We start from the raw sequence: 25,773 nt of genomic DNA on the forward strand, positions 1-25,773 counted from the left end.
TTAAATGAATAATCTCACAGCTGTAAATACGAAATATATTCTGATGACATCCAAATGTGTAGCTCCAGTCACAAATCTCCACTGAAAGTACAGACTAAATAACTTGAATAGCTAAAAATCTATTCAACATCTCTACTTGACACAACATATTCCAAACTCAACTCCTGGTCTTCCTTTCAAATTTGCTCCATCCACATTTTTCCCTACCTCAGTTAACGGCAACTCCACCCTTCCAGTTGTTTGGCAAAACACTTTAAATTATCCTTCTCTCCTCTTCATCTCACATCCCATAGCCTATCTTTCAGCAAATCACGTTGGCCCTACCTTTAAAATACACTAGAATACCTCATTTCATTATGTTTTGTTTTATCGCACTTTTTACAAATTGAAGGTTTGTGGCAACCCTGCAATAAGCATGTCTATCGGCACAATTTTTCCAAGAGCATGTGCTCACTTCATGTCTCTGCATCACACTTTGGTAATTCTCTCATTATGTCAAACTTTTTCACGATTATTATATCTACTACGGTCATTTGTGATCAGTGATCTTTGATGTTACCACTGTAATTGTTTTGGGATGTCACAAACCACACCTATGTAGTAAGATGGTGAAATTAATTGATAAATGCTGTGTTTTCTGACTGCTCCACCAACCAGTCATTCCCCCATTTCTCTCCCTCTCCTCTGGCCTCCCTATTCTGAGACACAGCAATGTTGAAATTAGGCCAACTGATAATCCTACAATGGCTTCTAAGTGTTCTAGTAAATGGAAGAGTCATACATATCTCATCTTAAACCAAAAGCTAGAAATGATTAAATTTAGTGAGGGAGATATGTCAAAAGCCGAAACAGGCCAGAAACTAGGCCTCTTGCACCAAAGTTAGCCAAGTTGTGAATACAAAGAAAGAGTTCTTGAAGGAAATGAAAAGCACTACTCCAGTGAACACACACAAATCATAAGAAAGGCTTTGCTGGTAAGCCAAAACCTATTCCCAAGCAAGGCCCTAACTCTCTTTAATTCTATAATATGAAGGCTGAGAGAGGTGTGGAAGCTGCAAAAGAAAAGTTAGAAGCTAGCAAATTAGCTGGGAGTGGTAGTCCCACACCTGTAGTCCCAGCTCCTAGGGAGGCTGAGGTGGTAGTATCAATAGAGCCCTGGAGTTTGATCAGTGAGCTCACATCACGCCACTGCACTGGGCGTGGGCAGCCCAGCCCAGAGACCCCACCTCAAAAAATAAAAAATAAAAATAAACAGAAGCTAGCATGAGGTTTAAGGAAAGAAGCCATCCCATAACATATAAGTGCAGGGTGAAGCAACAAGTGCTGACAAAGAAGCTGCTGCATTTTATCCAGAAGATCTAGCTAAGATAATTAATGAAGGTGATTACACTACACAACAGATTTTCAATGTAGATGAAGCAGCCTTCTATTGGAAGATGTCATCTAGGACTTTCATAGCGAGAGAGGAGGAGAAGTCAATGCCTGGTTTCAAAGCTTCAAAGGACGGGCTGACTCTCTTATCGGGGGCTAGTGATCCTAGTGACTTTAAGTTAAAGCCAATGCTCATTTTGTACGGCCCTTAAGAATAAGGCTAAATCTACTCTGCCTGTGCTCTATAAATGGAACAACAAAGCTTGGATGACATGGTTTACTGAGTATTTTAAGCCCATTGTTGAGACCTACTACTCAAAAAAAAAGATTCTTTTCAAAATACCACTATTCACTGACAATGTACCTGGTTACCCAAGGGCTCTGATGGAGATGTACAAGGAGATTAATGTTTTCATGATTGCTAATGCAACATCCATTCTGTAGCCCAAGCATCAAGGAGTAATTTGGACTTTCAAGTCTTATTATTTAAGAAACATACTTTATGACACCACAACTGCCATAGACAGTTGTTCATCTGATGGATCTGGGCAAAGTAAATTGAAAACTTTCTAGAAAGGATTCACTCTTCCAGATGCCATTAAAAACATTCATGACTCACGGAAGGAGGTCAAAATATCCACATTAACAGGAGTTTGGAAGAAGGTGATTCCAACCCTCATTGATGATTTTGAGGGGTTCAAGACTTCAGTTAAGGAAGTAATTGCAGATGTGGTGGAAACAGCAAGAGAATTAGAAGTGGAGTCTGAAGATATGACTGAATTGTTATAATCTCATGATAACACTTTAATGAATGAGGAGTTGCTTCTGGTGCATAAGAAAAGAAAATGCTTTCTTGAGAAGGAATCTACTACGGGTGAAGATGGTGGAAACATTGAAATGACAACAAAGGATTTAGAATATTCCATAAATTTAGCGGACATTAGAATATTCCACAATTTAGTTGATAAAGCAGTGGCAAGGTTTGAGACGACTGACTTCAATTTTGAAAGAAGTTCTATTGCAGATAAAATGCTATTAAACAGCATTGCATGCTGTAGAGAAATCTTTTGTAAAAGGAAGAGTCAATTAAGGAGGCAAACTTCATTGCCATCTAAGAAACTGCCACAGCCACCCCAACCTTCAGCAACCACCATCCTGATCAATTAGCAACCAGCAAAATGGAGGCAAAACTAACGGCCAGCAAAAAGATGATGATTTGTTAAAGGCTCAGAGGATCATTAGCATTTTTCGGCAATCAAGTATTTTTTAGTCAGGGTAGATACATTTTTTAGACATGTTATTGCATACTTAACAAACTCCAGTATAAACTTTGATATGCACTGGGAAACCAAAAAATTTGTGACTTGATTTATTGCAGTGGTCTGGAACCAAACACCCAATATCTCCAAGGTATGCCTGCATCGATAATAGACTCCAACTACTTCTCACCAACCCGAGCTCCACCTGGTCCAAGTCCCCAGTATTTCTCACTTGGCCAAAATCAACAGCTTCCTAACTGGTCTCCCTTTCTGCCAATTCCCATTGGCAGCCACATTAATCCTCTTAATTCTCATGAAACAGGTCATGCCACTCTCCTGTACTATTCATCTCCCAACAGTAACAAAGTCCCATGATCTACCTACAAGGACTTACCAGGTTTACCCTCTTCCCCATTCTTCTACAACTGTAGCCCAGGCTCAGTCCTCTCTAGCCACACTGGCTCCCATTCTGATGTACAGCTCCTGCCCTCAGCCCTTTGCACTTGCAGTTCCTTCTCCTTGTATCCGTACTCTCCCACATGCATGCATGATTCTGATCCCTCACCTCCCTGAAGTCTTTGCTCAAATGTCAAGTTCCTTATGACTAACAATGACATTTAAAACTACACTATTATCATTCTTCTTTGATTTATCTCTCCACAACACTCATTACCTTCTACTATGTAATGTTTTATTTTACTTATTGTCTGTCTTCCTACACTACAGAGACACTAAGCTCCATAATAATAAGGATTTTTGTATATTTTGTTCACTGCTATATTCCCAGTTCCTGGTACATAGTTGGAATTCAACAAATAACTGCTAAACTGAATAAACAGGCGGGAAAAATATTCTAGTTGAACATATTTTGAGACATTAATAACCAGACGCCAAGAATGCAAGACAGAGTGGAGAGAGGAAAGGGAGAAATGGGAGTGGGAAGAACGGAGGTAACAAAGTAAAGGGGTGCTACGACAAGGAACAACAGCCTACCGGGAAGGTTGTAGGACTTCTGATGCTGAGGGAAAACAGCAGGAGACTGTCTCCAGTACCATGATGTCAAAGCCTGGAAATTCCAGGAAGGCTGGCCGTTTAGTTGAGGCTGAGAATCAACGGGGGCTTGGGCGTCGAAGGGGGGCTGCGCCCCAGGAAGAATCTGGGCGTCGAAGGGGGGTGGCGCTCCGGGGAGAGTCTGGGCTTCCCTGCGGCGCTCTGTCTCCGAGGTACGCTCTGACCCGGCTGCAGGAGTCGACGACGGTGGCTGTGGCGGCACCATGCCCCAGAGCATGCAGTTATTCGGCAGCTGGGCAGTGTTGCTCAAGGGTCCTAACGTGGGAGTCAGCTCGGGAGCCGGAAGCCATCCCGTAGGACTCACGAAACCACTAGCCGGCTGAGCCATGCCATCCACTAGGTCCGGAGCCGAACATGCGTCTGTGGAGCAAGCCTTAAGCGTCACTTCCGCTCCCGTGAACTACCCGGCTCAGCCAACCACAGGCTGAAACGTCATTGACCGGCGCCGGAAAAACTTCCAGCCCTCACCGCGAATCGCGGGATGTCTTTAGGATAAATTTGACGTGCGTGGAGAGACTTGTATCCGTGCCCAGTGTCCGCCACCGCGGATGGCAAGGGACCTGATTGGACCGGCGCTGCCGCCTGGCTTCAAGGCCCGCGGGACAGCAGAGGACGAGGAGCGGGACCCCAGCCCAGGTAAGCGGTGGCGTGTCCCCTGCCCGCCAGGCCCGTCCGCTCCCTCTCTGGCCCGGCCCCTGCTCTCTACGGAAAGGTCTGAGGCCTGGGAGGGCGGAGCAGTGGGGAATGAGCGCCCCGCCCCCCGACCGGAGCTAACTTTTCTTCCCAAGCCGTAGGAGTTGAGAGGAGGTCGTTGGGGGCTCCTCAGAAAACGAGCTTTCATTGTACTGACGGTACATTCCCATTTAGCACTTAATATGAGCCGGACGCTGTGCTCATTGATCGATACACGTTCAGTCATTTAATCCTCCCAGCACCTGTATAAGGAACAGACTATTGTTCCCATGTTACAAAGGGATGCACTGAGGCCCATGCAGGTGTCCAGACTGCACTGCTAGTAAGTGGAGGAGCCCGAATGAGAACGAAGCCGGTCTCCTAACCACCGTGCCATATTGCCTTCTGACATACAACACCCTTGCACAACTTGTGCCGTCCAGCCCGTGACATGCCTTCCTAGCCTCTCATTCTGTCATTGCACAGCCGAGTACTAAACCAGTCGGAGTGTCTCTGCAGTTCCTCAATGCTCTAGGCTTCTTCTGACCTCCCTCTGGTTGAACTTCTAGACGTAACTGACAAGCTTCTATCCATCCTTCAAGGCCCAACTTAAATGTCACTTCAACGAAACCTTTACAAACTTTCCCAAGCATTGTCAACCCTTTCTTTTTACCCGCGGGGTTTTTTTCCTATTTAATTACACTGCATATTTAATACACTGTGTCTGAATAATTTGTTGTCATATCTGTCTCCGCCAGTGCACTATGGTCTTATACTTTAATGCATAGTAGGCACTTTGTGTAATATATACCAAACAAATGCTTTGCAGATTCCTCCTTTTATATCTAATCTCCTTTAATGTTTGTTCTAATTTGTTGACTAGGACTGACACTATAGTTGGAGAATAGTAAGGGTAATCCTACTATTTCTGAATCTCATTTTCCTTCTTTGACTACCTGGAGGCCATGTTTCTACTACCGATTTCCTTCCAGATCTCATTTCTTTTATAGCCTTTAAAAAGCCATGCTTTTGTTTTAGCAAGGAAAGTTCCCTGTAACTAAGGTTGAAGAAAAGTGCTGTTAACCAAGTTACCTAGTTGGGTTCCTTACATGTATAGTATTTCTGGTTCACCATATATTCTCTGATTTTAAACCAAGGCAGGATTATCAGATAAGCAACCACTATCTCCCACATAGATACTTCTATTGTGATTTGCTTCCATCATTCTACCAACATTGATTTCAGGTACTCCTTTATCTACTCTCTGTTGTTTCTTTTGTGTGTTCATTCTGCTCCCACCCCCAACACTTAACACTGTACATGTGTGATGTGTGTATTCCCCTCTACCTTGAAGGAATATTGTCCCAACCTGCCTGACACATACAAGATCCTTAGTAGATATTTGTTGAATGACTTTGCCTCTTCATTAATCACAGTATGTTACACATAGTATGCCATTTTTAAGCACATAATCCCACCTGCTATAATTCCATTCCCTTCAGAACCTCCTAGGTAGCTGATCCTCAAACAGTGGCCAAATAATCTACATGTAACATTTTTTATCTCATTATTCTTCTGCCTGGACTTGTAAGAAGTTTGTCAGTACAAATAGTCTTCATATTCAATATATCACACTATAGATTTTTGCCTGCATCTCTCACATCCAAACCATTAGTAAGTCCTCTTTGCCTTTCCTTCAAACTATGTTGCAAATCAAACACTTTCTTATCAACTTTCTAATGAGTATCCTCTATTCCTGATCCCCTTGTCTGTTGTCCACAAGTGGACAGTTTTGGTTTTTTTTTTTTTTTTTTAAGGTAATTCAGATCACGTCTCTCCTGACCCAAAACCTTCCAGTGACTGCCTGTTATAATTAAAATCCAAACTCTTTATTATAGCCTATACTAGCATTTATTGGGCACTGCTATATGCCAGATAGTGTTAAGTAGCTTGTATAAATTAATTCATGTAATCTTTACAACAGCCCTGTGAGGCTGAAACTATGTATTATTAACATCGTTTTACAAAGCAAGAGTGTAACATAGGAAGGTTAAGTAACTTATCCAAATCACACAGCTGATAAGTGGCCATATTGGAATTCAAAGCTAAGGAGTTTGACTCCAAAGCACATAATCTAACCCCTTTATAATTTCATCTTGTCATTTTGCTTTGCTTTAGCCTCACTGGCCTTTTTGTCCCTCAAACATACCAAGCTTGTTGTCTCCATAGGACTTTTGCACAGGCTATTTCTCTGTCTAGAATATTTTCCCCATGGCCACTGTTGTCTTATCATTTAAGTCTCCATCCAAATGTCTTCTCAGAGAGGACTTCACCTTCCTGCTGTCTAAAATTACCCTCCCACATGCTCAGTGTCACTTTTTTCCTATTTCCATAGCAGCACTTTGACTATCTGAATTGATCTTATTTGTCTCTTTTTATGTTTGTTTCTCTAGAAGTATTTAGTAAATAAGTACTTGTTGGATGGATGGATGGATGTTGACTGTGAAATGTAATCCCCCAGTCTCCTATGGGGTCACATTATTCATTGAGGATAGAGGTCAGATATAATCTAGGATAGCAGTTGAGACTCTGAAATCAGACTCCTGGGTTCATATCCCAGTTTTCACTGTTTAGTTGTGTGAAGTTAGGCAACTATTTAACCTTTCTGTGCCTAAATTTTCTCATCTGTAAAGTAGAAATAGTGATAATACCTTCCTAATAGGGTTGTTATTAGAATTTAAAAGGTTAATGCATGTGCATCTCTTAAAACAAGAACTCAAAACATGTTATTTGTTTTTTATTTACTATATTTAAGTTTTTGTTACTGTTAATATTGAATGAATGGCATACCTAGGATGCTCTTTGGAAAATCATATTTCTAGGCCCTCCTTCAGGCCTACTGAATCAGAATCTCTGAGGAAAGGGCCCAGGAATCTTTTTTCAGAAAAATATTTTGCTGAGTGTGGTAAACATCCAAGCTTGGGAACTATGGCAGTAGCCATTTAGCATCACTACTCAGGATCAACATGGACGGTGGTGTCTATGTGACATCATGCAGTGACATCATGCAGTAATTGTAATTCTGCTGAGATGTAAAATGAGAGCAAGTCCCTTGGATGAGTGGGCCCAGAAGACCCTTCTCCTCTCCCCAGCATCCCCATCTCAGGGCAGCCTTATCCTCTGTATCTCTATCAGCAAGCAGGAAAACTTAGAGTTATTCTAGTTTTGTTTCTGCTTGGAAAATCATCTTGAAAACTGAGAAATATAATACATTGATGCCAGTAAAGATATTTTTCCTAAGTGGTCCTTCTTAGAAATCATAATAGATCGTTTTGATTTTTGGTATATTATAGAGTGGCAAATTTGTTGTTTCATTAGCTTTGTGGCATAAATATTGTCTACCACATGCTGTCTATAAGAAAAAAAAATCATGAAGCTGTTTTGAGAGGTGCACCAACAAATGAAAAATTGTACATTATCAGGGCAGTTGTATGCTATTGTTATAATTTGGGTATTAACAAAGTTTTTGTGAATCTTATAAAAGAGATTGTGTAAGACATGATTTCTGCCTTCCTGGAGCTGAGCAGACAAAAACCACTATACGTAAAACAGGAGCAAGTAAGATTAAAGTCCATAATAAATGATATACAGGCAGTGTTGTGAATTTCAGAAAAGAAAGTAAAAAATATCAGCTAGGAGGGTTCATTGAAATAGTTGTGGCTAGTTATGACGTACACAACATATCTTCTTTAGTTGCAGGACCAGCTCTGCCCCCTAATTATAAAAGCAGTAGTTCAGACTCATCAGACAGCGATGAAGACAGTAGTTCTTTGTATGAAGAAGGAAATCAAGAATCTGAAGAAGATGACACTGGTCCAACTGCAAGGTCAGTCACTTAATTAAATCAAATGATAAGCCAAGCTTCAAACCTAATACAAGCTGGCTGGAATATATAGCTAATGAGGGGATATCATACTTGCATTTATACAGCACAGGAAGAAATCATTTCATATGGCATTTTATCATGAGCTATACTTTTTACAAAAAATGTATTCTAGTAGTGTATAGCTGTGGTGATATCTAGAACTTCAATAAAATTCTTATATAGAAGATTTTTCCTTAAGGTATTATTGAAGTGACTAAAGAGCCTAAATAAATCATAAAGCTATATTACTGCTGTAAAGAAGTAACTAATGTCTAATAATTTTAAGCCAAAAATAAGTTCCAAGAAAAGATAAGAACTTTTGTGGTGTCCATTTTTTTCTTATTTGGTAAGATTAATGTATTGTTTCAGTGTCTACACAACTAGTTAAAATTGATGCTTTCTTTAAAAATTAAAATTTCTCTTTTTGAAAAAAATTTGACATATATACATAGATAAAGTTATACTACTATGTTTTCAGAAAACAGAGGAGAAATCAGGATGATGATGATGATGATGATGATGGGTTTTTTGGACCAGCCCTTCCTCCTGGATTTAAAAAGCAGGATGATTCTCCTCCAAGGTGATAATGTGTAATATTTAAGGCCAGTCTTTTCTAAGTGTTTAACTAGTGTCTGTTAATTCATTAAAGAGTTGTCTGAAATTGTTTTTTAACCTATATATTTATAATAACATTTGAAATGAGTCATTCTTAGAGAAAAGTAGTTGTTTCCTTATAATAAAAATAATTTACTTGTTTATGATACTTCTATAGTTTATAAAAAAATTCCACATCTGTTGTTTAATACTAACAGAAGTGTTTTGTGGTAGGCTAGGTGGAACATTATTCTTCTCCCCAATTTTTGTTTTTTTTTTTTTTTTTGAGACAGAGTCTCACTTTGTTGCCCAGGCTAGAGTGAGTGCCGTGGCATCAGCCTAGCTCACAGCAACCTCAGACTCCTGGGCTTAAGCAATCCTACTGCCTCAGCCTCCCGAGTAGCTGGGACTACAGGCATGAGCCACCATGCCCGGCTAATTTTTTTGTATATATATTTTTAGTTGGCCAGATAATTTCTCTCTATTTTTGGTAGAGACGGGGTCTCACTCTTGCTCAGGCTGGTCTCGAACTCCTGACCTCGAGCGATCCACCCGCCTCGGCCTCCCAGAGCTAGGATTACAGGCGTGAGCCACCGCGCCCGGCCTTCTCCCCAATTTTTGAACAGGAAAAATATCTTTTTATTTTTTCTCTACATGAAGTAAGGCTATTTCTTTTTAAGACCCAGTATTGAGGCAATTCTCTCTTTGGGATTGATGACAGTTGCCTCATAATGTGGCAATAGGGCAGCTCAAAAGAAAATAAACTTCAACATCAAGTGGACCAGGATTCAAACTCCAGCTTGGCCACTTACTAATTGTGTTAACCTTGGGCATTATTTTATTTTGCTCCCCTAGAAGGTAGAGTAACTTACACCAACCAGGATTGTTTTAAGGAAACAGAAATTTGCACTGGTTGAAATGTGGTTAAACCAGCACCTTTCCTCTTTCTATGGGTCTCAATAAACTAGCTACATTCTTCTGCACTTCCACATCATGATTGGATTAGTGAGGACGATATATAGATTTTTATGCTTCTGTGGTACATGTACCATAGATTGCTGATGTTGTATGCACATGCTATAAATGTTCTTGGAAGACTTTAATTTCTACTTTAGTAATTCTGACTGTAATTATAATACCCCCAAGGTATTTTTCAGTGGACAGTGTATATCAAAACTGAAGGGAAGCCAGGGCACAAAATAGAAAAAGAACTTCACAGGTTTTAATACATCAAAAGGACTTTTTTATAAACATGATCATATTTATTTAATATAGTTCTTTTTAGGAAGTGGGCATATGCTAGTGTCACAAAGATTGAGAATTATTGGCTTAGTATCTAATTATTGACTAACAAGTAGAAAGTTAAAATGTAAAGATTAGGTTTTTTAAAGACTCCTAGAGAAAAATACTAGGTAATACTAGTAAAAATAATGTGTTAAATAAAATTCTTATTTTTAATATTTATTACTATCTGGCTTTATTATTTTTGTGAACTTTTATTCTGAAAATTGCTTTTTAAAGTCAGAGAGAATGATAAAGTTAACATTTTCTTTTTCAGGCCTATAATAGGCCCTGCATTGCCACCTGGTTTCATTAAATCTACACAGAAAAGTGACAAGGGCAGAGATGATCCAAGACAACAGGTATCACATTTCAACTCTAAGGTTTGGAAAGTTTTCATTTAAAGAATAGATGGAACAAACTCCAAGCTTTATAAATGTAGTAACTACAAGCATTTGACTCAAATGTAAGACTCAATTATCTTCGGATTGATTTAAGATTGTAACATAAGAGATGAAATCAAAAGCTGTTCATAAACCTGAGATCCTGTTAGAAAAATAACAAAGTTGACAGGGTGTTATTAATTTGTTCATGATTCTTATCTTTGAAGGGTGGCTTTAAAGTGTTAGAGAAATAGAACGTGATGAAAGGGTTTAAGGAATTGTGATTTTGCCTGCAGGAGAGAAAACTCATAAGCTTTTTAATTAAAAAATTTGCTTTGAAATTAAGTCTCTTCTGCCCAGCTCTAGTAGCTGTATATAACAAATGCAGTGGTACATAAGCGAATTTATGAAAAGATAGAGCCAATGATTTTGAAGTAAAGTACAAAAGCTATTTTTCTCAACAATAGTTGGCATTTGTAGAGTACTTTATAATTCTTGTGAAATAAATAGTGTCTGCATCTTACAAATGCTAAAAACCAAAGAAATTGGGTAACTTACCCAAGATTACACAGATTTTACATATCAAAGCCAGGGCTCAGACCCATTTCTTAATACTTTAAATCACTTGTTCAGTCTAGTATACTGCGGTACCTTCCTATATATGAATTCATGCAATCAAGAGACTCCTGTTCATCTCCACTAAGACTTCAACAGTTACACGGAGGTTGTCACTGAAAGGAAGTATAATGCAGTGGTTAAGATCATGAACACCTGCGATGTGTCAGGCATATAGTCACAGAAATGAATCTGTCGACAAATTCTGTCATTCCTACCTTCAGAAGACATCCGGAATCCAACCACTTCTGCTCCCACCATGGTCCAAGTGACCATCGTATTTCACCTCTCTTACTGATCTTCATGCTTTATTTAGCCCTTCCCCCTTTACTGCCTCTTCTCAACAGCTGCTAGAAGGGTCCAGATGAAATGAAGTCAGATCGTGTCACTAACACTCAAAGCCATCAAACTGCTCCTGCTCTTTCTGGGTAAAAACCAGAGTCCTTTCATGACCCTATACAATCTGGCCCCTGCTAGCACTCTGATATTATCTTTTGCTTTGGTGTGACCACACCAGGCTCCTTACTATTCCTCCTCAAATATCCCAGGCCAGCTCCTACCCCTGAGCATTTATCCTGCTGTCCAAGTCTATCCCAAATGGTCTTCCCTTAGATATTATCTAATATCTACATACCTGACCTCCAAGAGCTTCAGTTTTTTGCTGAACTATCGTCTTCCCAATGTGGTCATCTCTGGCCTCCAAATTTAAATTTGCTGACCCTTTACTTTTATCCCCTTCCTTCCTTTAAGTTTTCCATAGTATTATAACTACCAGAGAAACCATTAATTTTACTGCTTCTTTTTGTTTATTGTTGGCCTCTCTCCACTTGACTGTGGGTCCATAAAAACAGAGATTTTTCTCTTATCACAAATGCCTGGTACATAGTGGACATCCAGAAATATTTGTTGAATAAATAAAGTCGTGGCACAGTCGCTGCCCTCATCGCCCTTACAAGCTAGTGGGGGAATGCATACATTAAGTCATTCCTAACGTGAATGATTCAAAAGGCAAGACAAAGTATACATGGAACCATGACAGGGGAATCTAAACTAATCTGAAGAAATGAGAAAAGGACTTTTTTCCTGGAAAAAATGTCTAAACTAAAGATTGATGAGTTGGAGATAGCTCACCAAAGTGGGCAGGAAACATTGTTCCAGAGAGGAAGCTATAAATACTTAAAGTTAAATCACTAACAGTTGAAATAAAAAAAATAATAGAAGGGCTGCTGTCATATAAATAGAAAAAATACTGGCCTTGATCTTGGAATATTTGATTCTTAGATACTAATTTTATAAAATCAGACTAGTTGCTTATTTTTCTAAATGTACTTCTTGAAGCCTGGCTTTCCTCAAAAAAAAAAAAACCTCACAGAAATAATACCATTTCAGGGTTTTGTTACAAGGATCAAATGAAGTGTTGTATACCAAAGTCCATAATTACTGTGTGTATGTGTATGTGTGATTTAGACTAAGCCAAAAGCCAATATATAATTACCTAATTATTGTACAGATAGCATTGCTATAAGGGTTCAAAGAAGAAACCACAGATACCATTGGGTGGTTAGTGGGGAAAATGAAAGCAATACAGATGAACTCCTGATCCTGCTTATTTGGAAAAACAAGAGGAAGAAGCTGCCTGTCAGAACAGGAAGACAAATATGGTATTGTTATTCATCGTAATAAATCTTCTCCGGAGGACAAGGACTACCTTTAAACCCTAGTACCTAATGCATATGGCACATATAGCACCGAACACAGAATCATACATGGGGATGGTTTATCAAAATGATTTTATAAGAATAAGTTGAATTCAATTATTATAATACTCTTTTATCTTTGGTGTAAGGAAGGTACTTTTGGAACTAAATTAACTCATTTGCTTCTGTTTTGGAGTTACTACACAGCATTTCTATCTCAGTGGACTCTACTGAGTCATGAAGGCTGGTACAGTTCCCAAGAATGCCCTGCTATGTACCTCTTATTCCAAAGAGCTTTTTATGTACCAGGAATGAAAATAGTTTCAACTGTATCATCTCTGACCAATTGGTAATAAATACCTAGAATACTATGTTGAGAAGAACTCTGAGACCACATCTGTGTCCATCAGGAAGACAGTGAAGTCTACCATGGACATAAGAGGAGAGGTGGGACTGTCCACATGCTATGGACTGATCCTCTCTATACTGTGCACTTGAGGAAGGCAAAGAAAAGGTCCTCATTGTTCATTGAGGAGCCAGCAATATGTTGTTTGCGTTTTTGTTTTAGTTTCAATGAGCAATAAGGTGTAGTTAAATTAAAGTAATTTAGGATTATTTTCTATAACCTATAGCTCAGCTCTTGGTTTAAAGGTAATGTCTTATTTTAAAAGGAAACAGATAGCAGTGAAGATGAGAACATTGTTGGACCAATGCCTGCAAAAGAACCAGTTAACTACAGTATAACAACGGAGTTTGAAAAAAGGGCCCAGAGAATGAAAGAAAAACTGACTAAAGGAGATGATGTAAGTTTTAAAGACATTTTACTCTAACAAATAAACTAGATTAGAAATTTAAATTTTAGAAATTAACATTAAATATATATATATTTTGATACATACTTTTCATACCTAACATATATATAATGAAAATTTAAGAGCTAGGTAACCCAGAAACTATAAAGGAAAAGATTGGCAAATTTGTGTACTGAAAATATTCTGTATGGCAAAAGATAATGTAAAATCAAAAGAATAACAAATTGGATGAAAGTATTTGGAATGTATACAACAAATACATGTAACTAAAATACCAATTTTTTCTATTAGAGTCTATTAAGTAACTTTGAAACCTGAATTGAGAAACAATGTACAGTTTGTACAGTGTTGTATATATACTTTCCTTGCTACATTTTTTTAAAACTTTTTATTTCTCTTAAAGGATTCATCTAAACCAATTGTAAGAGAGTCATGGATGACGGAGCTTCCTCCGGAAATGAAAGACTTTGGTCTTGGGCCAAGAACTTTTAAGAGAAGAGCTGATGACAAATCTGGAGATCGATCAATCTGGACAGACACTCCAGCTGACAGGGAAAGGAAAGCTAAGGTGAGAGGTTTTGTTTGTTTGTTTGTTTGTTTGTTTTTATATTTCTGTCCATGTTGGCTCCATTTAGAAAAGATATAAGGCAAAATTACTTATGGGTACTATTTTTCAAAATTAAGATTCCAAAGGGAAAATACAGATTTTTCCTGAAGGAGAGTTATGAGGAAGGAAAGTGACACTAATTGCTTGCTATTGAGTTACTATTTCTCAATAAACTTTCTCATTTAAACCTTAAGAAAGCCCTCAGACATAGGCTTATTGACCTTATTTTATAGAGAGAGGAACTAACCTCTAGGAGGTCAACTTTTCTAGGGTCACAAAGCTAGTAAGTGATGACAAAAGAATTCCATTCTAGACCTTTCCAACTCCAAATTTCTTGGTCTTTTTACATCATACTATTTTCATGAAAGTGTATCTTTTAAAACTGTGGTCCCCAACCCTCAGGCCACTGACCAGTATCAGTCTGTGGCCTGCTAGGAACCGGGCCACGCAGCAGTAGGTGAGTGGTGGGTGGGCAAGCAGGCAAAGCTTCATCTGTATTTACAGCCACTCCCCATCACTCACATCACCACATAAGCTCTATTCCTCTCAGATCAGCGGAGGCATTAGATTCTCATAGGAGCACGAACGCTACTGTAAACTGTGCATGCGAGGGATCTAGGTTGCACGCTCCTTATGAGAATCTAAAATGTGATGATCTGAGGTGGAGCTGAGGTGGTGATGCTAGCACTGGGGAGTGGTTGCAAATACAGATTATCATTAGCAGAAAGGTTTGACTGCACAATAAATGTAATGCACTTGAATCATCCCAAAACCAGCCCCACCCCCTCCATCTGTGGAAAAATTGTCTTCCATGAAACCAGTCCCTGGTGCCAAAAAGGTCAGGGTCTGCTGTTTTAAAATAACTTGAAAAAAACCAAAGTTGCAGGTTAACCTAGCAAATTAAATGATACCTAGAGAATCTCTCTCAAAGTGATCATATCTCAGGTACATTAAGCTTCATGTTACTATCAAGATAGCCAACAAGTCCCTTAATTAATACATTAAATAAATTACCAAAAATGTGTATATATTATTATTTTTTTATTTCTCTTCTTGAATCTTCATTTATTACGAAATATTTCATTGTATGTTAGGAATTGAACCAGTATCCCCAGCACTACTCCTGAAATTTATTCCATGCAATGGTTTTAATTTCCATAAGATATCCTATCTTTACTAATTGTCATCCTATGATTATAAATTCATTAGTTCTGACCTAAAGACTTCCACACTTAATTCATCCCGCTGTTTATCTTGTTCATCAGTACCTAGAATTATCAGGATTTCTATTAGGTCATTAAATACAAAATGTCCAATTTTGAATCAGAAGTTTATTATATCTCAAGCAAGAAGTAGTACAATTAATCAAAGTATGCATCTAAACTATGGACACTGTTTTGCCATCTTAATGGTAGCTTGTTTATGCCAGTAGCCTGGAGAGAGTGGCAACGAAATCCGAAAGGTGTTTTCCACAGCTTGTTGAGAATTGAATTTTTTCTCTTGCAAAGAAGTGGTCCAAAGCCTGGAAGAAGTGGTAGTCAGTTGGTGCCAGATCTGGTGAATACAGTGAATGACAGAGAGTTTCCAAGTCCAGCTGCTGTAGTTTGAGCAGCATTGTTTGTGCGACATGTGGTCAAAGCGTTGTCTTGGAAGAGGATTGGCCTGTCTCTATTGACCAATCTTGGCTGCTTAATCACAAGCATCCTCCTTATTTCATCCAATTGGTTGCAGTGGACATCTGTTATAATCGATTGACCAGGTTTCATGAAGCTATAGTGAATAATACCAGTGCTAGGTCACCAGGCAGACACCATTAGCTTTTTTTGATGAATATTCAGTTTGGGACTACATTTCAGCACTTCCCAACCATCATGCTGACTGCTTACGATTGTCAAAAAGAATCCATTTTTTGTCACATGTAACAATACAGTGTAGAAATGGTTCAACTTTATGTGGTGACACCGAAGAAAGACAAGCTTCTAGACGATTTCTCCTCTGACACTTGTTTAATTCATGTGGTACCCATCCATCCATTTTCTTTATGTTGCCAATTTGTTTCAAATCATCCAACATTGTTAGAGTAGTAACATCAAACCTTGCTACTAATTCACATGTAGGTTGAGATGGATTCGCTTCCACTACAGCTTTCAGCTCATCACCTTGGGTTTAGGTCGCCCACTTGGCTGATTTTCAAGATTAAAATCACCAAAATGGAATTTCTGAAACCATCTGTGCATTTATTAGCCACATCCTTCCCAAATACTTCATTGATATTTCGAGCTGTCTGCACTGCACTGGTTCCACGACTGTTCCACGTTAAAAATAACGTGAATTTTTGACTTATCCATGGTTTCACAAAAATTGCTCTAAAAAAATTTGAAAGATAAATCACAAGCCAAACCATGCATTTGACAGACTGAAGATGTACCTTCACAATAAAAATAAAACAAGAAGTGTCAATATGAAATGTCAGAAATATCAACCATCAAACTTAATAGTGAAGGAAATCAGACATTTCATACTTAATAACCTGTAACTGTAAATCCTGTGACTATAAATTGAATTCCTGTTCTGTCAGGCATTATGTTTGGTTGCAGGTGATAGAAAGATGAAAGAGTTCCTTAAGGAGTTTTCTTTTTAGTGGAGAATTGGTTTTGAAATAAAGTGTTCAAATGTGGATGGCATGTTGAAGTCTCCACATTTTAGCATCCTACTTATGTATTTGGCAATGTTATAAGTTCTGTTTTGTTCTAAGATTAAAGGAAATCTTAGAGTCACTATAGAAAGGTGAGGAAAACCAACATATGTGGAGGCAGAAGAGGTAACAAAGGATGTGGAATATAAGTGAGCCACAAACTTTGAAAGGCTAATGTTGAAATGCCTGTCTATTCTTTCTTAGCTGTTTTTTTTTTAATATATTGGAGTTTTTGTAATTTAACCTTGAATATTATCTCCAAAAAGACAGCTAATTCCCTTGCTTACATGGACTTTTTATTTGTTCCTACATTTATTTGTTTTCTGTTTTATCCTTCTGTTCCTCATCATAGATGAATAGATGTGTAGCCTGTGTAGCCTACAGCCAGATTGTAGGGAGTCATCATCAGAGGAAAATATCATAGAAAAATGGACCAAATGGAACCAGTCAGTACAGTTTGAACTTTACTGATTTTAATTCCTATGACTGTGTTCCTTAGACCTGGTCGTTTTTTTCCATGCTGAAATGTTTTGTTCAGTATTTATAGTGGACTCATAAAGGGATTATTAATATCTCTTAAATTTTATGTAATACTGTATTACAGCATATAGTACCACACATTTATATTTATTTCTCAAACTATGTAGTATCACAGAGCTGTTCCTTTTCCGGTGTCTTTGATTCTGTGTAAAGTTCCTGAATAATTTTTATAATAGATCTTAGCAAAATTTCCTTCTCTTAACTCACTTTATCTTTTTATATTTGATTTCCCAACATACATCTCTCATACCTCTGATGTTCTCACATTCACTGAATCAACATGGCCTAAAAGAAGTAAGATTTCTCTTTAGTAAGAATTGAAAGTGTTTTGCCTAAATTCATTGAATGAGATGTTATGTCCTCACCTCCCAGTCTGACAAGATCTACTACCTCTTAATATTGAATAGTTAGATTTTTATCTCCATTTTACTATAATATCATTTTTCTCTTAATATTTACAATTAAAAGTATTTGTTTTCTGGGGAATTTTTATAGAAAAATAAGAAATGAGCTACTCCTGTGTTTCTAAAATACTTTATTAAATACAATGTTGTTTTAGTCTGTTATTAAGGTAAACATTGTATGAAGGCCTCCTTGGTTTTCCTAAGCAAGTAACAACAGTATAAAAGTATGCTTTGAGCCCAGTAGTTTTCAGTAGTTTTTACATGGGCCTTCTTCATTCCTAATTGGGAGTATATTCTCTAGAATATCACTCTATGTTTTCTCTAATTAAAATTTGTTAGAAGTTTACCTAAGCACTTCATTTTTGTGTGTGTACTATTGTAAATGATATTTTTGTTTTGTTTTGCTTCAAATTCCAGTTGTTTATTGCTGGTATATTTTGTATATTTACAGCTTTGTATACTTGTCTGTTAGTTCCAGGAGTTTTTTGGTAGATTCTTCAGGGTTTTCTACATAGACAGTCATATGATCTGGAAATAAAGACAGATTTATTTATTTATTTTTTCAAAATGTACACCTTTTATTTGGTTTTTTTTTTCTTGTTTTTTTCCCCCAAGAGTGATTTTAGTATTTTTGAAAACAAATAATGTGGAATTTCTTTTTATTTATTTTCACTCCTACATTTCATCCTTATTAATCAAGCTCATCCTGAGTTCAATAAATGGGTGATTTCTTCCAGTTGGTTAATTAGGTAGGGTTTTCTTTTTTCTTTTTCTGGTTTTTAGGAAAATCATGGACTAGAATACTAACTGATCCTTTATCAACTGCATTACTATTTCTGACTGGAAGGGATTCAACAAGCCTGGCTTAGTTTAGTCTCTTGTTACTTAATCTAGGTAAAAATAGTAATATTTCTTTTTTATTTTGTCTTAATTATATGGTTCAGTAATGTATCTTGTGTGTTCATTCCTCAGGAAACACAAGAAGCAAGGAAGTCATTCAATAAGAAGGATGAAGAACATACATTGTCAGGAAGAGATAAGAGATTGGCTGAGCAGGTATCCTCATATAATGTAAGTAAGAAAATAATGTATATAGCCTTTTATTTTTTCTATCTTTTAGTTCTCTTCTCATTTTGTCTCTTTATTTCTCTTTCTTTTATGTGTCTGCCTCTTGTCCTCAGACTTTTCTTTATACGTCTGTCCTGAAAAATACTCAACTCTATTCCATGTGTGTATATACATATTTACATAAAATCCTTCATGTAATGTTTTCAATTTGTATTTTACTTGTTATCAGAAGTTTAATTACTAAAGATAGGCAGCACTTGATGAGAAAGCAAGAGTTCTGCTAACTCATAGAGATCCTCAGTTTATAAGTTTTTAAATTATGAGTCCACTTGCTCAAGGCTTCTAGGGTGTGCCTCCAGGTAAAAAAAAAAAAAGTTTTTAAATTATAAGCAGATTTGGAATGTTTGATATAAAGATTTAAATATGGCAGAAAAATGTTTTTAAAACATATTTTAACTAAGTTAGTAAACTAAACAGGTCAGTATTCATTTGGCATATCATTTTTTCTTATATTCTGTCTTACTCTGGAGAAAAAAAGAAAGAAAAACTGGTAAATGTTCTAGCTCAAAAAATAAATGTAAATTACCAAACCCACTGGTCCCTGAAAAGTGTTCAGGAAAATTACTTTCTGTTCCCAATGCATTAGTTAATGAAAATTTCCACAAATATTAAAATATAGTTAGCTTGGTTTATTGGCCATATGTTGACCAATACCACAAACAGAAAGCACACATGAAACACTTTTGGAAACTGACCTGAAAACTCAACCCAGATGAAACATTTATGAAAACTGACCAGCTCAAAAGTCAAGAATCAAGAAAATTGAAAGAAGCATTACCATTCAAACTATATTCTCTGACCACAAGGAATTTGAAATTCAGAAAAACTTAAAAACCTTATGCAACTGGAATCAGAAAAACTCAAAATTTAACTTAGCATCAAAGAAGAAATGATAATGGAGGTTAGAAAATACCTAGACCTGAATGATAAAAATACAACATATCAAAATGTGTGGGATGCCATATGAAATGTTTTTAATATTAGAGGCAAAATTTATATCCATAATGAATTACATATAAAAAAGATTCAAGTTGCCCTGAATATATGCTCCCATCTTTGGACAATTTGAGTCATTTTCTTAAACATCATATTGATCTATTAACAAAAATTATTACTAATGACCTCTGAACTGTCAACTCATTAGGACTTCCTTTGATTTTTTTTTTTTTCGGTCCTATTAATATGTTTTCTTATTCCTTCCCAATCTGTATAATGGGAATAATAACATTTAATTCACAGAGAGTATGATGATTGCAATATAGTAAATGCTCAATAAATCTAACAATGAGGATTTATTGAGTGTTTCTTATATAGCCAACACTATGCTAAATTCTTTATATTCATTAGATCACTTAACTCCTCCCTCATTCAAATAATTGGAAATTACTCCTATGACTAGTACCATTTTACAGAAGAGGAAATGAGACAGATTATTTGCCCAGGGTTACCAGTGTTGAGAGCAGCAGGACCATCATTGCAACCCAGATTTTTGTGAAGTTGGAACTTGAGTTGTTAACTATTTATCCATGCTCTGTGTATTGAGAGCCTATTTTTATAGACTATATTCTATAGTCTTCTCTAGCAATATTTCATAATTTTCTTATTTTCTTCAATTTATTAAAAATAAAGAATTAGAAAGCACTTGATTTTATAAATCAATTTGTTTCTTTAAGACTTTATCAAGATTTATGAAATGACTAAGAGGTACTTTGTTTAACTCAGTATACTGAGCAGGGGTGGGAAAAGGGAAATAGTGCTAATTTAAATACACATTTACTGGTGTAGTATCTTTTGTACATTCTGCTAAAACCTTATAGCTCCAGATTGAGCTCATTTAATTTACATGACTTGTCTACCACATAACCTAATTGACAAAGTCATTTCTTGTCAAACCAGCCAAGTTAGACTGACTTTCTGTCGGAAGGTCTGACTTCACTTTTTTCCATTCAGCTAAATAAATGTGTTAATGATCATTCATATGACACTGCTGAATTCTAATGTAGGTGGGTAGGTACCATGAGTTTGTCTTCTGGATGAAATAAGATACTGTCACCTTCAACATTTCTTACTAGTGCCTTGTTATTTTGTTCATTATTTGAGCTTTCTTCACTTTTTTGCTCTCAAGCCTATTCTTTGGCCGTAGGCAGGACCTGGAAGAGATATGGTTGTTAAGTAAAAACTGTCCTTTGTTCCTTTGCTCATACTTCAGTATATCTGAATTCATAACATTCCAACAAGAGCCAAAATACTCATTTCTAAAGGACACTACACTCCTACAAAAAATGTGTTTTAAAACACAAGGACACAAAGCCCCCCAGCTTTATAGTTTCCTGATTAAAGAAAGTTTGATTCATACCAGTATTTCAGACTTTTTTGTTTGGTGCCCTCAAGACTTTTGCTCTCCTGAACAATATTCTGTAGTCTCCTTTGTTAAATGGGAAAGGGCTGAAATGAAAGGGGAAGCAACTTCACAAGATGTATTATAGACCAAATAATTTTCAGAAAGACTACATGAAGTTGGAGTAACCTTAAAATTGCCCATTCTAAACCAGACCTTGTCTTACTAGATATATCTAAAAATGTGAACACTTACCCTAGCTAAGAAATTAAAAAATAAGGGAGGTAAGGGGAAAAAAGAACAGGAAACTGAAAGGAACAAAAATTCTCTAAGCTTGTGGAACATGTCAACATATCCTGCACAGAGCTTGGATTTTGCCACTTCTGTGCTCTTGTTTTTCTGTTTTGCCTTTGTTTTTGCTTCAGCCTGGCAGTGCCTTCCCTTCCTACCTACCCAAGTAGGCTTCAAGAACCAGTTAGTGCATGAAGTGAGAATATAATTGCTCTTCCTTTCACACTCTTGTTCTTGGTTTGTACTCTAATTTTTAGTATTTGAATAACCATACACTTTTCATTATGGTTATTTAAATATTTGTTTCCTCTGTGTCTTGTTCTTTTTTATTGCATGGCATGTAGTTTGTAGCTATCTTCATTTTGATTGAATTGAATTTGCCTCGGATATGTATTTTCTTCATAGATACTATATTGGATTTGGAAAAACACTGAGGCTTGTAAATAGCTCTCCATAATATGCACTGCTACTATCTAATTATTCTGTTTCATAATCATATTCTGTAGGTAATCTAAACAAGCTAAGGTTTTATTTCTGCTCCTCTGCTCTCCCCAGGAATCAAAAAGATCAGAATCTCTTATGGACATTCATCATAAAAAATTAAAGAGTAAGGCTGCTGAAGATAAAAATAAGCCTCAAGAGAGAATACCATTTGACCGTGATAAGGATCTCAAGGTTAATCGGTTTGATGAAGCTCAGAAAAAAGCCCTAATAAAGAAATCTAGAGAACTAAACACCAGATTTTCACATGGCAAAGGCAATATGTTTTTATAAGTAAGTATACTTCAGTGAGATATATTTTCATACTGATCAGTTTGAACTTTTCTAAATGCCCTTGTCTTTAATAATTGTTTGCTAAAATCTATTTCCTTTTATTAGAAAGTAGATTCTAAACCTATAATTTAACTTTTTTATAAGTGAACTGATTTTTGTAAAGTCAGCCTTGTGGGATAAAAAATATGGTTTACTGGAAAAATAGTCTTGCCTTCGTAATAACCTAACAAAATGATGCTGTTAAAAATGCTAAAATAAAAATTCAGTTTATAAGAAATGGCAAAGGAAAGTGTGGTTTCAAGCTTTGACTGTATATGCATGCTTTATTAAAGAATGAAGAAAGGAGGTTTGCTGGTAATTTGTTAAATAAGATCACAATTTTAAAATGTTCATTGCTTGGAAAGGTCCCCTGTAAGTTAAGGGTCAGAACTATTCCATCATTCTTTCATAGCCCAGTCTGACAAGGGTTTCTAATGGTGATTAAGGAATTACATAAGACCTGAGGTTGCTTCTTAAAATCTTTATGATTTTTAATTGTATGAAACTTATATCAATATTCAAATGTGATTTTAAAGGAAAATATAGCTAAATTTAGAGATATTTTACAACTTACTGAATTTTCTTATTCTTACCTCAGGGGGATTTCCCTGTGCAATGAAGAAAAGTTGAAGAATACTCTTGTCTGTCTGTCCACCTTTATTCCTTTGTTTTGGACTTCTTAAGATTAGAGATTACTTTAATCTTAAAAACTATACAAACTTACCTTGCTCTGTGTGTCCTTTAAGGTCACGTGGAAACATAAAATTCATGTTAGTTGTGTAGAATAGGATATTTTGTGTGCCTTTGGCTTCTGAGGAAGTATGGTCTTTCCTTCAGATAATTATTTTGAGGGTCCCCCTGATCTTTGTGGTGTCTCACAAGTACCCTCTAAGATCTGGTCAGGACTACCCTCTGAATCTCTACACAGCCTGGACCTCCTCGTCAAATATACTTAACCTGTCTAAGTGTGTCAAGTCCTTGAATTTGAGATTGGTTGGTTTTTCCCTCTAAACTACAGCCAGTGAATACAAATTTATGTGAAAATAGAGGGTGTGGCATTTTGTCTGTTTTGTTATCAGTTTGTTTGTTTTAGCACTCAGGGCTTTTTATTTGTTTTGGGGTTTTTTTTTGTTTTTTTTTTAAGTCAAAAAGAGAGCTCTCTGGGTTATTTCATATGCCAAGGAAAAGCTTTGATTTTTCCAACTTTAATAACAAGTATTACTTGGGGAGGCAATCGGAGGGACAAGATAATGCCATTAACTGTTAGCAGGATGGGATCTTTAAGACTCAGTCTCTAATGATCTCAACCAAAGCTTTCTGAGGTCCTAGAACTTTGCTTTGGGATGGGCTTACTTTACCCATTTATATACTGTACTTAACAGTTTGTAACTAATTTATTGGGGTCAAATCTTTTATAACAATCATGAACAGCCTTTTTTAAGAAATTAAACTAATAAATCCCTGAATACAAAAATGGAAATGGAAAATCTGTCGTCATAAGCCACCCTAATTGGTAGCCATTATGTTTGTAATGCTTTGAGCACTGCCTCTTAAGATGTCAAACAGGAACTTCTATTTAAACTATTAAACTATTGTTACATAAAGCCTAAATGCAAATTCTGTAAGTTATATTTTCTTGCAGATTAATCCCAATTGTTAATGCTAGTTCTGTGTTCTAGTTTTGATGAAGCACAAGGTTTTAATGGAAAAAGATTCTGACTCCCAGTTCATGTAAGCTTTATGAAAATGAGTAACGCATTCACATTATGGTACAAATTATTCTCCTTTTAATAATAGAAGTACAATGTATTTTTTCATGACATCAGTGTAAAGCCTACTAAAGGAGAATTGCCATTAAGAAGATGAATAATTAATTCTCTTAAGCAAATTGAAAAGCTTCTTGTCTAAGCAGAATTGAACATAGCTACTTTTTAACTAAAGATGTCATTTTTAATGGGTAATATTTTCTGAACACAAAACTTTGTATAAGAGAGTCTCCATTGTGTTCATTTGATTTTGCTATAAATTTTTTTCCAATGAAAGGAAAAAATGTTTTCTAGTTCTTCATCCTTATATAAATTCCTAATATATATTTTTGAGAAATTGGTATTTTTTAAAGTAAAAATTCATCTTGGGATGCTTATTTTTGCTTTAATTTCCTCATCTGAAAAGGATAGGGATATTTCTGTATTACATATTTACCATTTCTTCCGTCACCTTTGGAGTGTCCATTAACTTGGCATAAAGGAGAGAAACCTCTCCTTTCTGCCTGGTATTTCCAGGAGCTACTACCTTGGAGCTAATGATCTTTTATGCCAAGCTGAAGACGATTTTAACAAAATGTAAGGCCAGCTCCAAAGGTTATTTTGCCCCGTGGAAAGAATAATCCCAATCCGACAACACTGACAACAAGAGAGCAAAGTAGCTATGCGCACAGAATGGAAAGATGTTCTTCACTTCCCTCTTCCAGCTACAAAAGGCCTAATTGAATCAAGTCTCCTTTCCAGGCAGAAAACTGGGATTGTTGTTTTTCTATTAAGAACTTTTTAATTTCCTACATTTCTTGGCCAAGTTTTATAGGAACGTGACCTTTCTTGAAATTTAAAAATGAAGAAGAAAAAAGCAACACTAAGTTCATAAAGTGGAGCAGATACTTTAACATTCTTACCTTTGAAGGTAACATTTAAGTTCATGGTGCCTGAAATTACATGATTTTGTCCAGCTCTCTACATTACCATCTCAGATAGATTTAGATGCTTCAAATAATAACCACATTACTGGTAAGTAAATGGTGGGGTTATGGGGTGTAGCAGGTGGGGAAACAGGGAGGGGAACGAAAGGTGAGAGATGGTGGCTAGGTGGTTACCCCTATAATAAGATTGCCTTATCAGATAAATTCAATCTTTTTTGTATTGGGTAAAACATAGTAAATTAAGCCCTGCTCCCAAAAAAAAGAAAAGCCATGGTCTTCCTAAGAGGCTTTAATTTTAATCTTGTTTAGAAGTAGCAACCACTTGACATTTAATTTATCACTAACATTTAATTTTAGAAGTGAGGCTGAGATTTGCGTAGTGCTGAGGCTTACATGCTCTAGAATAGATTAATGGTTATTGTATAAATAATTTGATCCCAAAACATTATGGCGTTTTTTGTTTCTTATGTAGGGTAATAATGTTAATATTATTCTGAAATGTAGGCTCATGGGGGAGTGTTTTTAAACTACTGTAGTTACAGGAGGCCCTTATCACTTCTCTTTTCACTTTTTCTATAGCAATGG

At 36.5% G+C, this 25,773-nt stretch overlaps 2 protein-coding genes across 2 annotated transcripts in view; one reads left to right on the forward strand and one right to left on the reverse strand.

Moving 5' to 3' along the window:
- Positions 1-4,068, reverse strand: part of NUFIP1 (nuclear FMR1 interacting protein 1) — a 42,890-nt gene extending 38,822 nt beyond the window's left edge. Inside the window, exon 1 of the mRNA XM_045567244.1 lies at positions 3,624-4,068. Coding sequence (XP_045423200.1) covers positions 3,624-4,029 — 406 coding nt within the window. The 5' untranslated portion in view covers positions 4,030-4,068. The remainder of the gene's footprint in view (positions 1-3,623) is intronic.
- Positions 4,069-4,132: 64 nt separating this feature from the next.
- On the forward strand, positions 4,133-24,637 carry GPALPP1 (GPALPP motifs containing 1). Its single transcript, XM_045567245.1, has 9 exons — positions 4,133-4,337; positions 8,127-8,259; positions 8,777-8,878; positions 10,451-10,535; positions 13,540-13,671; positions 14,084-14,248; positions 18,899-18,997; positions 22,239-22,457; positions 23,095-24,637. The coding sequence occupies exons 1-8, from the start codon at positions 4,250-4,252 to the stop codon at positions 22,455-22,457; spliced, it is 1,023 nt and encodes a 340-aa protein (XP_045423201.1). The 5' UTR covers positions 4,133-4,249; the 3' UTR covers positions 23,095-24,637.
- The last annotated feature ends 1,136 nt before the right edge of the window (positions 24,638-25,773 follow it).

This window comes from Lemur catta, chromosome 13 (genome assembly GCF_020740605.2).
Source record: "Lemur catta isolate mLemCat1 chromosome 13, mLemCat1.pri, whole genome shotgun sequence".
Classification (NCBI taxonomy): Eukaryota; Metazoa; Chordata; class Mammalia; order Primates; family Lemuridae; genus Lemur; species Lemur catta.